Source organism: Hirundo rustica, chromosome 1 (genome assembly GCF_015227805.2).
Source record: "Hirundo rustica isolate bHirRus1 chromosome 1, bHirRus1.pri.v3, whole genome shotgun sequence".
Classification (NCBI taxonomy): domain Eukaryota; kingdom Metazoa; phylum Chordata; class Aves; order Passeriformes; family Hirundinidae; genus Hirundo; species Hirundo rustica.
The window spans coordinates 86,007,440-86,023,161 of NC_053450.1; the positions used below are offsets into that span (position 1 = coordinate 86,007,440).

At 35.9% G+C, this 15,722-nt stretch overlaps 1 protein-coding gene across 2 annotated transcripts in view; it reads left to right on the forward strand.

Moving 5' to 3' along the window:
- The window catches only part of EXOC2 (exocyst complex component 2), a 129,026-nt gene that overhangs the window by 73,962 nt on the left and 39,342 nt on the right, over positions 1-15,722 (forward strand). For both annotated transcript variants that reach the window (XM_040062072.2, XM_040062054.2), the window contains exons 16-22: positions 2,768-2,889; positions 6,461-6,522; positions 8,794-8,874; positions 9,795-9,854; positions 10,706-10,767; positions 11,681-11,747; positions 13,655-13,771. In XM_040062072.2, the coding sequence (XP_039918006.1) occupies positions 2,768-2,889; positions 6,461-6,522; positions 8,794-8,874; positions 9,795-9,854; positions 10,706-10,767; positions 11,681-11,747; positions 13,655-13,771 (571 nt within the window). The remainder of the gene's footprint in view (positions 1-2,767; positions 2,890-6,460; positions 6,523-8,793; positions 8,875-9,794; positions 9,855-10,705; positions 10,768-11,680; positions 11,748-13,654; positions 13,772-15,722) is intronic.

A 15,722-nucleotide genomic window follows, 5' to 3' on the forward strand; every position in this document is an offset into this window, starting at 1 on the left:
GCACAGCATAGAGCCTAGATACTCAGTGAATGAAATGCAATTTTATTCTTTAAGACAGAAAGCAATTATTTGCTGCATTTGCTGCATGTCTTCCCATCTTTGCCAAAATGGGTGAAAATATCATGTTTTTCACTGTTGTTTTTCTTAGATCATAATTTACCATTATGGTTGTTTAATGGAAGATGATACTCCTGCTTATAATGCTATTCTGCTTATGTTTTTTATAAAATTAATGATGTACGTTTCATTAATTGCTAAATGACTCATTAATATACAGAATTTGCTTGCATTTGTCCATGGGGCCTACAAGAATTGTCATTATCTTTTGAAAAGTAACTACTCCTTTTGAGTAATACCTGGGTATGATACTGTACATTTTATCTCGAGTTTTCAGAGCAGGAACCAGGCAAAGCACAGATGAAGAAAAGAAAAGAAAGGGTTATAATCATGTATAGATATTAGTGCAGATGGGGTGATACACTCCTCTTGTCAAGTCTGTTTAACACTTTCTATCACTCTGTTGTCACTTAAATTATCTCTACTGTAACCACCTAGAAAAATATTTCCATGTGAAGTTTGTTATTCTGGCTGAATTTTATGGAATGCTTTCAATTTAAGAAGGAACTGACTTTATGAAAAGATATAAAGGGGTACCAGTGTTGCCCTTTTATGAGAGGCAAGCCATGAGTTTCACTCAAATTATAAAATTCTAGACATTAGCACTTGCACATCTGTAATACTGGCTTGGAAATGTAAGCAACGGTTCTCTAAAGGTTAGCTGTGCTCCTGCCATCTGAGATAAGATCCAGGCTGAAGGCTACAGACTATATGAAGACTCTCTTTCGGAGAATCTCCTTTTGCTTTCCGGGCATTGCCCTTGTAATGAACAACTGAACTGAGAGCTGGGGAAATCCTCTCTCCCTCCTACTCCTTTTCCCACCTTGTTTTCTTAGCGATGGCACTTGAGTAAAGTGGGCTAGACTTTACTGCAAAGTGATCAAAAGTGGAAAAGAAAAGGGGCATCTGAAGAAGAGGAAAGGAAAATGTCATCATAGAGTACTGGTCAGTGATGACCAGGTCAGAAGTTTACACAAGTGCTGCAAGTATGTTAATTTTCAAGCCCCCACACTTTGACAGTCTGACAAAATTCTTGTGACTCACTAATAATGAAGGTGGGCTGTTCCCGAGAGGAGTCTACACATTGCCTAAGACCTTTATTTGTTGCAAAGTTATGTAATCACTTAAGTCTTATTTTCACAGTTCATACTAAAATCATTGTGAAGCACATGATAGAATTTTACTTCTCTATCATCTCACAAATTATTTACTGTTTTCTGCTTGTATTTAAGAGCGATAAAACTCACAGTATTAGATAACAAGGGGTTGTTTTACATCTGCGTGATCTTAATTTTTCTGCTCTTGTTTGTATGTCTTACACAGCTGTCACACATACATATTTGTGTGTATCACACAGGTGGTAGCAGAGTCTTTCTCTTGTACCCCATCCTGTCATTGCCCATTATGAATAGGTTCCAGAGAATAAATTAAAACTATGCAATCAAGTGAGCTGTTGCTGGCAAGGCTTTTGCCTTTTTATAAAGGTATGAAAGGGTTAGGATGTATTATAAGAGAAAAAGGATGATCTTAGGGATGTGAAAGCTATGTGCTCAGTGGAATCAACTCTAAAGAACAGGGCTTCTGTGCAGTCTAAAGTAACTTAAATTTCTCACAGATGGGTATTTACATTCTGTTTCCTGGCTGGCTGGGATAGTACAGATTTTTCTGATCTACTAATTCAGTAGTTGGGCTGGGTGGAGATCAGCCTGGTTAATGGTGGGGATTTGGTGGTTTATGCCCATTACAAGAGGTATGGAACTGGAGCCTATCAGTGGATGATTTGAAATGTTCCACTTGTTTGCTTTGTGCTTTCCTATTCTTCCACTTTGGCACTTTCTATTAGCTGTGCTTCCGTCAGTATTAACAGTAGGGCAGATGGCAGTGACTGCCTTTGAATTGTCCTTGCTTACATATCCAGGAGTTGGATGAAAGCAGTGGACATCCCTCTGTGCCCCTAAGTCTGAGCATGACTGCAGCTTTTTAGTTGAGAGCTGAAATGCTAATTCTTGCAAGTAGCTGCTGTGTTACTATTTCTAAAGGAAAAAAACCCAGAAATTAATGTCTCCATCCTCACCTATAGTACCAGTGTTTTGTTCCTGGTCAGAGTTGGAAGCAAAACAGTAAATTAATTTACTCTGCACATGGTGCAGTAGCTGTATTTTGACTCTTTGAATATGTAAATTCCTAGCAATCTGATGCACAGCCACATCACCATTTCTAGCAGCTTAATTGCTGTTGCTGTTTTCATGCAAGTAAAAAAAATCTCAGAAACCCAGTTATGGATCTTGTATTTGACCTAGGCATTCATCTAAAAACAAACAAAAAAAAGTTGCTTCTACTCCAGAAGGATCACTGTGGAGCACAGGACAGGAGATCAAGCAGGAAAGTGCAAGAAGATGGTAGAAAAAGGTGACATGTTGCTGTGATGACATTATTGTAATCTTACAGAAAAATAAATCTGCATTTACAATCTTCTTATTTAATTAAATAATAAATCTTCTCAAAATGAGATAAATGCTTTTCAAAGAAACACTGAGAATGGAGCTGTTGTATTTATATATGCAGAAAATGTCTGAAAAATTCCATGTAGTCATATCAGCTTAAAAAACCTTGAGATTTACGCTTCCATCTAACTTTATTTGTTTTCCAGGCTTAGTTCTGAGTCTCTTACTGCACTGGAGATACCCAATGACATGCTTCAGATCATCCAGGATCTTATTCTGGACCTTCGTGTACGTTGCATTATCGTGACGTTACAACACACAGCTGAAGGTAATAGAAAGGCTGCAGGACCCCTTGCTCACTGTCATTCTTTGTGCCCCTAATTAGGCCAAACCATGGTCCGATAGATAACTGTGTTTATTACAGATGTTGTAGTGGCAGCGGGCTCATCTGATTCTGTAGTCTCTCACAAGAGTTACTCAAATACTTCATTTTTCTGCCAGAAATAAGTTATAAGTATTTTCTTCCCTCAGTCTAATAAATAGAGTAGGTTAGACTTGTATCTTTTGGGTTGAGACAGTTCTACAACAGAAGTGATTTATTTCACAATGCAGCTTTTCCATGTTAGAAATATAATTTATTTTCTTTCTTAAGGTTTTCTATAACATGAAGAATTAAATAAGCAGTGTCACATCCCCAAGGACAAAAAAAAAAAAAAAAAGCACAAAAAAAACATCCACAGCCCTTTATAAAGTATTTTAGTTGTGTGGTTTCCAGGGCTTTTTACTAACATTGTAATCCCCAGGGTTTCCTGATGTGTACACAACTTTTGCCATAAATGTCTGGATTATGAAGGCCAGTAACACATTCTCTAAATCTAATGTGACTCTATGCCATCAGAGGCCTTTCTTCTTGCTGTCTTGTAATCAACTCTGAAACTTAAATTTCAGTAAAGTACATCTCCTAGAAATAAATGTCTCCCCTAAAATCGGGGCAGGTTGATCTCCTAATTCTCTTAGCAGGGCCATGGGGTTTTTTTCCCCAAAAGACTACTTACCCTCTGTTAAAAAAAAAAAATTAGGGCTTTTTAATATTACAATTTAGTCACTTTTAATCTTTAACATATGATTTTATGTGAGCTAAGAGTTTTACTCTAGGTTTAACTATGAGTTAAACTATAAGCATAGGTGGCTATATCAAGCAAATTTTTAAAATTTTGGTGACAACAAATCATTAGTTATCTATGGTGTATTTGTTAAAATACTGATATGAATTGCATTCTTGGCTCTTGTTTTATTAATTCCCATTTCACAATTAACATTATTTTTCTGCATTAATATTAAGCAGGCTGAATAATTTCATATGTTGTCTTGTCTCCTTAAAACTCTGTAAAGTATTATGACTTTCAGATTTCACATAGAGTGTGATAAAGTTTTTTTTTTGCTTTTCACCCCTTAGCACAATTGAGTTCAATTGTGTTTTCTTGATGGTGTAAAAGATTTTTTTCTTTTAATTGTGACATGAGGATGCTCTTATTGGACTCACTTATTCCTCTGTCTAGGAGCTGTGAGTGCTTCCTTAGATGTCCTGCTGTTTCAAAGGAAGGAAGAATTTGACTGTCAACCATTTTCTTGACAGTCCTCAGCTTATCTAGTCTCTGAGCTGTCTACCTAGCTACAGTCCAAAGAGCTCCAATATGTGACCAATGATGAAAAAAATCTGTTGTGTTACTGGCTTTACCCACTTGTAGTATCATGGCAATAGCCTAGTTCTTTGTTCAGATGCAGGTTGTCTGCTCCACATGTTGTGATTGCTGGCTACACATTCTGTGTAGGAAAAACTTTTGTGGTAGTCTGCACCTTAGTTTTTCATCCTTTTCTTTCTTGAATCAAAAGAAAACAGCTCCCTAGAGATGCTTGTATGTGTAATTGGCTGGATAACATAGCCCTTTTGTCCAGCCTTAACGGCAGCCTTCCTTGGCTGCTGCTTCCATCCCCTATCAGTGAAGCACTTCTGTGTGTTGGCCAAAGCATCAAACCAGAGGAATGAGGCCTGCTTGTATCATAACTCTCATTCCATACTGTTGCATTGCATGCCTTATGTGTGGGCTCCTTTTTTTGTTCTTTCCCTGCTAAAGAAATTTGTACTTCTTGAATGTATTTAAGATAGTGGGGATTCTTTTCTGCATGTGACCAGGTTAATTGGGCCCCTGAAAAAACTTTATTACTGGGCAACGAGTGAAAGAAAAGGTAATGGGTATTCTCATGGAGGTATATAAATGTATCTCAGAAGTAGCTATATCTGCAATACATAAGTCAAGAAGGCTCCTCCTGGACTTGAATTTCACCTCTCTAATATCTCTGAAATATGAGTGAAGTGCTGATATAAACTTCAGTCTTATCTCTTGCTGTGTGTTGTAAGTTGGCAAAGGCATTTTAACTATCAAAGGCATTGGTAGTTAAAATATTCAGATGTAGTTAAAATATTCATTAGAGCACTTTAGCTTTTCAAATATGATAAACCCTCCCACGCACAGGGTTTTATTTTTTGTTGTCTTATGATAAACACCATATACACACACTGGCCCTGAGAGGCAGCCTGTGTTCTTTCCCTCCTGTATGTGGTCACTGGTCATAAAGTCATGAAAGAGAAATTATGTGAATGTCAGACTAGACAAGGAGTTTACATGTATGTATTTGACTGGAATTTGATGAGCAGTGAAATATGAGAAAGCAGTTTGGTGGGTTTTATATTTGTATTAGCTAAGAACAGTATGCAAAAGTGAGCAGCCACAAAAACATGTAAAGGCTGACCAGTGCAATCTAAACCCTTAGAAGAATATCAATTTAATTAAGTAGGAAAGTGAACAGAGTAATTATTCTGCGCAATCCCTTAATGCCTTTTGTCCTCACTGAGCCTATACTTCCATGAGAGTTGCAGAGTATGACACTATAACTAAGCTTCTTCATTTAGCTACAGAAAGCACTAAGAATTTGAAGATACCTTTCAGCATGCATTAGTTATCCTCTTTTCTTGGATTTTTAGAAAAGATGGTAATTCACTGAAATTTTTGTTCATTTAAAAGGGAGTTTCATGATGTGCAGGCACTTCTGATGAGCAGTTTCTCTGTGGGAAAATCATATGTCAAAGCCCCACAAACTGCACACGGTTCATCTTTGTTCTCTTTACGCTTCAGTTAAAACACAGTGATGATGCAGGATGCATGCCATCCATAGAGGAATCGTGTTTTTATAGTGCATAGGTTCTGGATTCACATCCCAATAAATAGTTATATAGTAACCCTGTATAAGTTAACAACTTCTGGGTAGTGGAAGAGAGTGTATTTGCATCTGCGTTCATGTACTTTTGAAGAAAATCTAACACCATGGATCCTTTACCCTGAGTGGGGACCCTGTGCCTCTTTTATAGTTCTGAATATGAATTAAGTGCCATCCTTTCTGTCTTTGCTAAAATGCTAAGCAGTTGTTCTTTCATTTTTAATTGAGGGCTGGAGTGTTACAAACTAGAGACTTGGGTTCTTAGATGAAGTATTTTGTATTGTGATTAAAAACTTACAAAATTAAAACAAACTGAAAGCCTTTGCAATATTCCTTTAATTCTAAACTTTCCAGTAAACTATATGCCTCATGCAAGTCCTGCCGTGTATCATAGATGTGCTTCTCTGTGGTGTCAGCAGCACACCATGTGTGAGTTCCATTCTTAGTCATTTGAGAGTACTGAAGGCTTTGAAGCCTGTAGTGCTATTTGTTTGTATGCCTAGTCATTGCAGTTCTAGTGTCTGTGGTTTCTTTTCAAGTTCAAGGAGTTTTTAATAATTAAAATTTATACCTTGTCTCCCCACCCACCCATCCCATGTTTCCCCTATTACTCTGTCCTACAGATATAAAGAGATTAGCTGAAAAGGAGGACTGGGTTGTTGACAATGAAGGTTTGACATCATTGGTGGGTATACTTGGTGTCTTGTAGGCGCTTCCTTTGCTAGATTTTTTCTTTCTTTTGCATGTGTAACAAAAGTGATTTCTGTATTCTCCAAAATTTAAATTACTTTGGACTTCATATGTGTGCATATTGGTATCTGTAGTTTTGTTAAGATAAGATATATAAGGGAAGTGGGTTTTTTTAATTGTTTGAATGGTTACTTTTAATGGTTTACTGGAGTAAAAAGTCATAGTTGAGGTCACAAGTTCAGTTCACATCAAAATGCTTCATAACTTAGTAGGCACACTACCATGGAATTGGTCGGTAGCTAAATAAATAGGTCACTTATATGTTATAATGAGACATTGAACTGAAAAGCAACTAATTTAGGAGATTGCCTACATACAGAAACAACCAATGACTTGAAACCAAATTCAGATAAATTAGTGAGATGCTTTCTGGAAATAAACAGTAATGAGTAATGCCTAAAACACAGCAAGCGCGTTGTAGGTGTGACTTAAATACAATCTGCGAAAGCAGAAAAGGCCTGTGGGAGGGAGATTTGCTTTGTGTATGTTATCTAAGGGAATGCTCCACAGACTTTTTTAGTTCTTATTTGCTTCTATAAATACCTGTTTGAAGTTGAGTAGGAGGACATTAGGCAGTCACAATATGCATACTGTAGGAAGGAGTGTTGTTGTCAACTGTAGTACTGTAACCAGATTTACGGCTTCTGGTCTTGATATCAGTTGCTGCTGCCATGGGCAAGTCCCTTAACTTTTCTGTTTTTCACTGTGTTCATCTGAATGAGGGCAGGGGGAAGGTTCTTCTACAGAAGTGTTGTTTCTTTATGCTTGTGCTGTGGCCTAACCCATCTTATTTATAAAACTGCTTAAGTTGTTTTTGTACTTAGAAATCACCCATTCATTCCTTGTATACAATACTTCACTGGATACCTTTTGAGGCCATGGTTGAAACATGCTGAATTTTAATGGCAAAGTTGACTGTGTTTGTCATAGTGAGATTATTTACCTACTAAAGTAGAGTTCATTGGGGTAGTATTAGAGCAAAGGTTAACCAGTATAAAAAAGAGCCAGGCAGTGTCTTTGGGGACATTTGAGACTTGAGGTAGAAACTGTTTGTAGGAAAGGTTGAAGACCCCCATTTATATTCCAGGTAAAAGATACAGTGAGATACAGAACCAGGTTTTTTCAGCTTCATAATATCCAAAGAATCATATATCTAAGCACTTTTGTCTCCTGAGATGTGTTGCTTTATAGTGTGGAAGCAAAAATACAAGACCAGCACTTTACTGCTGTCCTCCTTCTTTTAAGGGATCCAAAAATACTAAATACAGATTGAGTGGCTTTTTTGAATTGATTTTCTTGATTTTGCCATGTGAGCATCAGTTTCCCAATCCACCTCCAACATTTACAGAAATAAAAGTTATTTCTAAGCCTAAAGTTGGTGGCATGCCATAAACTAGTTACTGAATGAAAAGCAAGTTTACAGGACTTACAAACATTTTTGTCCACTTCTTTGACCCAAATCCAGTAAGATGATGTCTCTCTTTCCTAGAGCGGTGACTGCTTCATGTTGCCCTGCATATCAGGTTCCTGCCCAATACCAGCAGACAGATGCATTAAAAAAATAAAGTGTGATTTATCAGGGAAGAGAGAAAGACAAGGAAAAAGGGACTAATGACTCTGCTGTGAACTTGCTTGCACTTTCAGGATGAAGTTGATACATGTTACCCAGACACTCATATTTCAGGTTTGGAAACCTGAAGCTAACAACAGCCCCTCAAACCATTTTTTGTTCCACTGAAACAAGCTTCAGTCTGATTTTCTTAGAAACCTTTTTCTGAAATACAGTGCAGAAATATTGGACATCCCAGGCAAAATTCTATCCCAGCTTGGATCAAAGGGTGGAGGAGAGAGTGTGTCAACGGGCATTGGTAATGCTACCACAAAAAGCTCTAAAAGTTTTTTGTAAGTCTTTTATATGAGGCTGTTTGGTATAAAAGTGTCTCATTCTGATGAAAAAAAAAAAAAAAAAAAAAGTACATTGATCTATGGTAATAATTCTGTAGATAATTTACATACAAAAGCGCATCACCATTAAAAGGTCCTCTGGTAATACATGAAGTGTGGGTTTGTTTTTTTTCCCCTCCTACCTCTTATTTGGGATAATTTGGAAATTAAGAGCTTACTATATACCTTGTAAGTTTTTATGTGTTTGTGTAGTGCATGTTTAACGTGCTTATCTACACTTAACAACTCATTTGACTTTCAGCCATCCCAGTTTGAACAGTGCATTATTCATTCCTTGCAATCTCTTAAAACTGTGTTGGACTGCAAACCTGGAGAAGCCAGTGTAAGTTTTGATTTATGTTTTCATTTTTGTTCGTCTTCTGAAACCCAGTAGTAATTTACATGAAAAGAACTTTCAGAGAATGATCCAAGCATATAACTTTTCTTATTTTTTTCCCTATGTGCACCTTTTCACTTGTGCTATCTTTTAGACTTCTGTTTGTGATTCATTTGTTAAGAGTAATTTGTGTTTATGGGGCAGATGGAACCTGTATTTAAATCCTTAAAGCTGTTCTTCTGAAAAAAAAATTCTACTCGTAATTTTCAGATAGCAGTAGGCATTACATCTAAAATAAAAAGGGGAGAGGCCATTCCTCTTCACTCGGTGTTGGATCTAAATTACTTGAAGAACTTAAATTCAGTTTTTTGTCCCCATCTACTCAGTACTGAGTAAGCCCTGATTGGCCGAAACACTCATGTTTTCTTTCAGGTTTTTCAGTGTTCTAAGGGAGTTTAACACTTTTCCAAACTCCCTTGGGGCTCTATGTATGGATATTGTTTCTCTGTCCTCATTTACATTAATCTTTCCGACTAGCTTGTCTTATGTTCTTAATGGACATTATTCAGAAGAATCTGCAGTGAATTCACCTGCATGATGAATCCTTCTTTTTAGGATATAAAGACCTTGAAATATCCTGTGAGCTTTTGCTGCAATTCCATTAGCCGACAATGACACATACCACATGTACTAGGACTTTCTTCCTTTTACTGTGTTATCTCCTCATGCTTATCAAATGGTTTACTGGGACTTGTATTGTCTCTCCCATTTTTAGAAGAAAAATTGAACTTGATCCATTAGAAAACAGTGTCCCAGCAGTCATTCCTTTAATTGTGTCATCTCTTTAGGGATGAGTTACTCAGTCGTTCCTTGAGAATAAGGCCATGTGAAGTTGTTCTGCTGAAATAATATGCTTGCATCCTCAGGTTTTCCAGCAGCAGAAAACACAGGAGGATGTGTGCCAGCTAAGCATTGGGATCATGCAGGTAACTTGAGCACTTTGAAGTACGAAATTGTCAACAAAAGTGGCGATCAAAAATGTGTGTTATACCTTACCCACCTTCCAAAAGGTAGTTTAAATTGATGACTGTGTTGTTCCTCTGGTACACACTGCGATACTGAGAAATGTTTGACTTAAGTAGGTAAAGCTTACTAGCTCAATCTAGTGATGGCAAATCCTCAGAGAGTAAGTGACATAGTATTTTACTGAATGTGATTGTTCAAGATTTTACTGAGAATTTATACTTCCTGAAATGATGCCATCTGACATCTCTATTCTGCAGTGAGAGGAGAAATGCTGATTTTCATCAGCTGGGGATCTAGCTTTTAATTTTTGTAGCAGAAAACTGTGTTCTTTGTAACAAAATCTGGTTTTTTTAATTGATTTGAAATTAGGTAATAGCATTCCTTAGGCTTTTGAACCATTTTAATAGTTTTCTCGAATAAGAAATCATGAGCCAAAGCAACAAAAGGATTATAGTAAGGCTTCTGCAATTTTTACTTGGGATCCACTGTTCAGATTGAGCACATGAAAACTGTTAACCATGCTAATAATCAGCATGGTTAATAATCAGCACTGCATCGTTTTAGATATACGTCATGCAAATTGCTTATCAGGATTAAAATTTACTGTGTTTTCCTACAAGTAAACTATGATGCATGCAAAATAGAAAATATACATTCAAAATTGTAACTAAACATTACTGTATTTATGTAAGGTTTAGGACAAAACAAGGTGATGATGATTGCTCTGCTTTTATTGAGTGTAGTAAAAGTGAATTTGAGAACTTTTTTTAGTTCTGGCAGAAAATTTAGATCTTGCTTTATTATTTCCTAGGGCTTTATAGATTGTTTGGAACAACTGAGCACCAAACCTGATGGTGACATAGATACATCACAGTAAGTAAAAAGAAATAAGATTTATATGTAGCATTGTGCAATTGTGTGTGCAAGTCTTACATTTCAATGGGGGTGGGGTTTATCCTTTCTGTATTTCATATTTCTTGTGAATACTTTTTGCCTCTGAATAGTGATGCTTTGAAATAAGAGCAAGTACTTTTTACGTCAAACCTTGTGTGGCATCATATACATCATGTAAAGATCATACAAGACAATTAATATTACATTACTTGTACTGTTTTATTCAGACACTAGTTGTGTGCTGTTGAAGCAGATGTGTTGGTTTGACATGACTTTACATGGAATCAGTTGTACTTGTCACTAAGTAACATCCAGTCATGGTGAAACATCCCCTGCCTTTCTCTTCTTCCCTTCTATTTTTTACTGATTTTATTGTTTTTTCTGCTAAATTTGTGAAAGTTGTTTGTTCAATAAATGCTTATGAGTCACTTATTTTGGAGACCAAAACAAGTCAGAGTAGCCTGAGCTTCCAAGAGTTACAAACATTTGTAAAAGGCCTGACACTTGGCAAACACAGCAATATGCATTAGAAAGGGCAAATTAACTCTGGTTTTAATGAAATGTCTTTTTCTTCCTATTCAAATGACCATTGGCTGGAGAGGTGTTAAAACAGAATCTGTGGCAAAACAGGAATTATAGAAAATAGAAATGCTTTAGGAAGGAAAGGAAATGTCTGTAGCTAGAATAATACTATCAGACTACCAAGCTCCTCCTGCAGGCTTTGTGGGCATCTTGGAAAAACTGAACAACATGGGCTGCTTTGTTATCTGATCTAAAGGGGGTTTGAAACAAGATTACATTTCATTCCTGTTGATTTGAATCCACCATGTATCAAATAATCAAAAGCACTATACTTTTGTGTATATACTTACCTTTTAAACAATATTCCTAGTCTTTCAGTTGATGTTTCATCTCCAGATTTGTTTGGAAGCATTCATGAAGAATCAAGTCTTTCTTCAGTAAGTTTGGCTTCTATATCTAAAAGCTGGTGTGAAAATACTTCTCAAAGACACAGCAATGTGGTTCTTTTTTATTGTTCCATTATTGTAAATATTTTTAATTTAGTTTTCTTTTTTTATAGAGAACAATTTTGTATTCTGCAGGCATTTCTCTTGTTGAAAGCACTAGTTTTTATGGTATCTTAGTGTACCATGTTAAGGTAGCTCATGACAGTGGTTTTTGTAAGCGGGTCCTCAGAAGCTAAAATGACATCACGGAAATCAGTGAAAATAGCACTGGTGTTAAGTCAGCTGAGGATTTGACTTTGATTTATGACCTTGTTTTAGACTAGAAGAGTACTTTTTAAAACCCACAAAGAAACAGATATTCAGTAATACACTTTCCCCCAGAAAATTTACAGAGAATAAGTGCTGGTTATTTGTTTGGCTTGTTTGATTTTGGGCTTTTAGGAAGTTGGAAAAAGATTTTTAATACTCTTGACACTTCAGATAATATACTTTCTTTCATTTAAGCAACTGATGAAAAAACATAGGTTTTACCTGCAAGAAACCTACTGAGAACCTCTTGTGAAATTAATATTCCTTAGTACAGGTTTTAAATGTTATTGGAATCCCAGCTTTGCCTAATTTACAAGAGCAATAATCATTTCTGCTGCAATAAAGAATCATAGATTGCCAAACTGGGGCAAGTTTCTGAATTGTGGACTGTAATTAGTAGTTCTTTATATAATTTTATTCTTGCAACACATAGATTTCATATTAATTGTTGACTTGTGGCTGGGAATTCTTCCTATATGTCATAGGTACAAAGACTTTAAAAAAAATCATAATTTTAGACAACGTCTGGCTTCCATGATTCCATGGTATCATTTTCGTATGTAATCGTATGTAAATTGTCTTCTCTTTCTTAAATGAAAACAGAGAAAGTGAGTGATTGGAGTAAGATTTGTCACTGTATTTTTTAAATTCTCATATTTTGAATAGTCTGCATACTGCCCAATTATAACTTAAAGTAGAAAGCAACTCTCAGTCCTAGTCATCTTATTACTGAAATACAAAACTGTCAGGAGGTCTGGGTCTGAAAACCAATACCATTTTCAATCAGATCATTGCTGTTATGGTGACTTTACTGTCAACTAATTTTGTTTTCAAGATATTTTCTCAGTTATTTTTAACTTTCATCTGAAGTAGAAAAATAGTTTGAAATTAAAAGAAGAAGAGGGAGAGAGGGAAGACCCAATCTGTTTAAATAGCAGTTCTGTCTTGTTTGGTTCTTTGTTTGGAAACTGTATCTTATTATATCAAGATCGAGGAAAGGCAATTGTGGTTATCTCAACTCCAGAATGTATTTAATTCCCTTGTAGTTAAAAAAAGTCATTGAAGAACAGACATAAGTTATAACACCCTAGAATTTCTTCAAACTGCTGGAATTATATAATGTAGTTCAGAATGTTCTAGTACTTTGGAGCTGGTGAGTGCATTTGTTCAGTACCTGCTTCCCTTGTTTTAGCCAGCTTCATTGGGAAAGTGAAGATGATCTTCAGTTGATTTTATGATGGTCATAATTCTTAGTATATTTCTTGAAACAAAGTAAAATCCAGAAACAGCTTCCTGGAAAGCTGTCCAAACCTAATTTTTGTAAAGAAGTCTTAACCACAGTTCTGTATTAGTCACAACTATTCCATTGAATGCTCTGGATCCTTTTAGAAGAAGCATCATGTTCAGTCATCATACCTGATATTCATTCAGTAGTTTATTGACAAAAGTATTTGTAAACCCTACTTTATTTATAAGAATGTTTATTATGCACAGAGAGTCTGTAAAATACTCTTATATACATTTACAGTGTTGCTTATGCTGATACTTCTTTTTTCAACTGTTATGGTTTTTCTTCTCTTAATTTTTAGGAGCAGAGACTTTTAATTGCGCTCAGTAATTGCCGTTACCTGGAACGTCACACCTTCCTAAATATAGCTGAACATTTTGAGAAACATGGCTTCCAAGGTGTTGATAAAATAACTCAAGTAAGTGAGAGCACTGGAATGAAGCATCATTGCTAGAAGACTTTTACTTGGTTTACCTTCTGTGAAAAGTAGGTGCAAGTGTCCAAACATCCAAAAATGACTCCTGGGTGAGCCTTCCACAAATTGGTGGGACTCCAAGCATTAGTTGGACACAACAACAACAACAACGTTATGATTCAGTGTGTTCATACAGGGCTTAAGTAGCTGGTATAGAAAATGTGACCTCTTGTTGAGGACTTGTGTGTTCAATGGCAGAGCTTATCAGATTTCTTAGTAAAGCTGTTTAATGTCACTGTGTTCTCTAATGCGGAGAGTAAAAGATTGTTATCTCAGGAATATACTTGATAAATTATTTCATCTGGAAATCTGCATTACTGATAGGTCTTGTTCATAAACTAGTTCATGGTTTTTTGTTGTGTTTTGGGGGTTTTTTTGTTGTTTTTTCTTTTTCAAAGAACGAAAATGTCGAAGTGGGTGGCAGTAGCTGTCTCATTTTCCTGCCTTTTTGTAAAGATTAATCACTTCTTATGAGAAATGTTGTGACTTAATCCTTAGGACCATAAAGCTAGTTTATTTACAGAAATATTTGTTGGTTGGAAGTAAAATGTTATCTCTTTCAGTACAGAGTACAGTATTTCACTCAAACTGATTGTTCAACTATGTAGTACATCCTTAGTCACGTTATGCCTGAATGTTGCTTGAATTTCTACAGCCTAAGTAGTTTTGAATAGCATTTGAAAGGGTTTGCTATGATTTGTATGGTTCGTACAATATAGAAAATTACTTTGGATACTGCCATTTTTTGCTGCTGAGAGTTGAGCCCAGTACAATTAGAAGCAGCTAAGACATCTGTTACGTATGTGTTCAACACCCTGCCTTGCACAGCCACAAAGTTTGGTACATTTATAAATGAACAAATTCAGATGTTGAACTGGCAGATTGATTTCCAATCTGCATTAACCTTTTGAAAACTCTGACTGGTGCAGTATTGCATGTATGGGACGCATCAATGGGTAATGCCAGCTGGGGGGATTTGGGTAGATAGTCATCATAAGAAGGCAAGTTTTCAGCCCTTTATTAATTCTAAATGAGGATGGAAACTCCTAACTGTTTAGGGGAGGGGGAGATTGATTGTTTCAGTTTTTTGTTATGTCGCCTAAACTTCTGAAAGTTTTTAATTTATTTCAGTATTAGATTAAAAAGATGTAATAAAGAATTGGCAATTTTTTTAAATATTTGTTTTTCTCTGAAAAGACTGAAATTAAATTATACTTTTAAATTCTGTGAACTTTATAAATTTAAAGTTAATTTGGCAGTGTGTTTTAGTAAAAAACTGTCTGTTCTTACACCGGTCTGTTTTTTTTAAAGTTGTCTTTGTTAGTAGAGAAATCGTTCTTATCTAACATTCTGAAGTACAGAAATTGTAAATGATAGCCAAGAACATTTCCTTACATTCTATATGGTTATTTCAATTTTTTTTTCTTAGTGCGCCAAATACAAAATTACGTGAAACAGCCAAACATTACACTGTGTTTTTAGCACATGCTGCCTTGGCACATACTCATGATTCCTGTACTTCTCTGTGGAAATTCTTTAATTAAACTTATCATCAGTTTAGTCATTTAGGAAGTAGAACAAAAATATGTATCCCATAAAATTCATCCAGCTCATTGATTGAGCTTCTGAATAAAATTGTTTCCACAGTTCTGATAATTAGATAACGTTGAAAGGTAGAGGCTCAAAATGGCTTTAGTGCAAGAATTGAAAACTGTAGTCACAGGGATGTTCATAGCAGAAAGACAACAATGTGATAATTGTATGTTTTTATAAGCACTTAGCCCACGTGAGGATCAGGAAAATGGATATACACAGTGGATGTTAAAGACTCCTGCTCTGCTTCCTTCTCCCAATCCTGGGCTCAAAATTACTTTCAAATTAATTGCTCATTCTT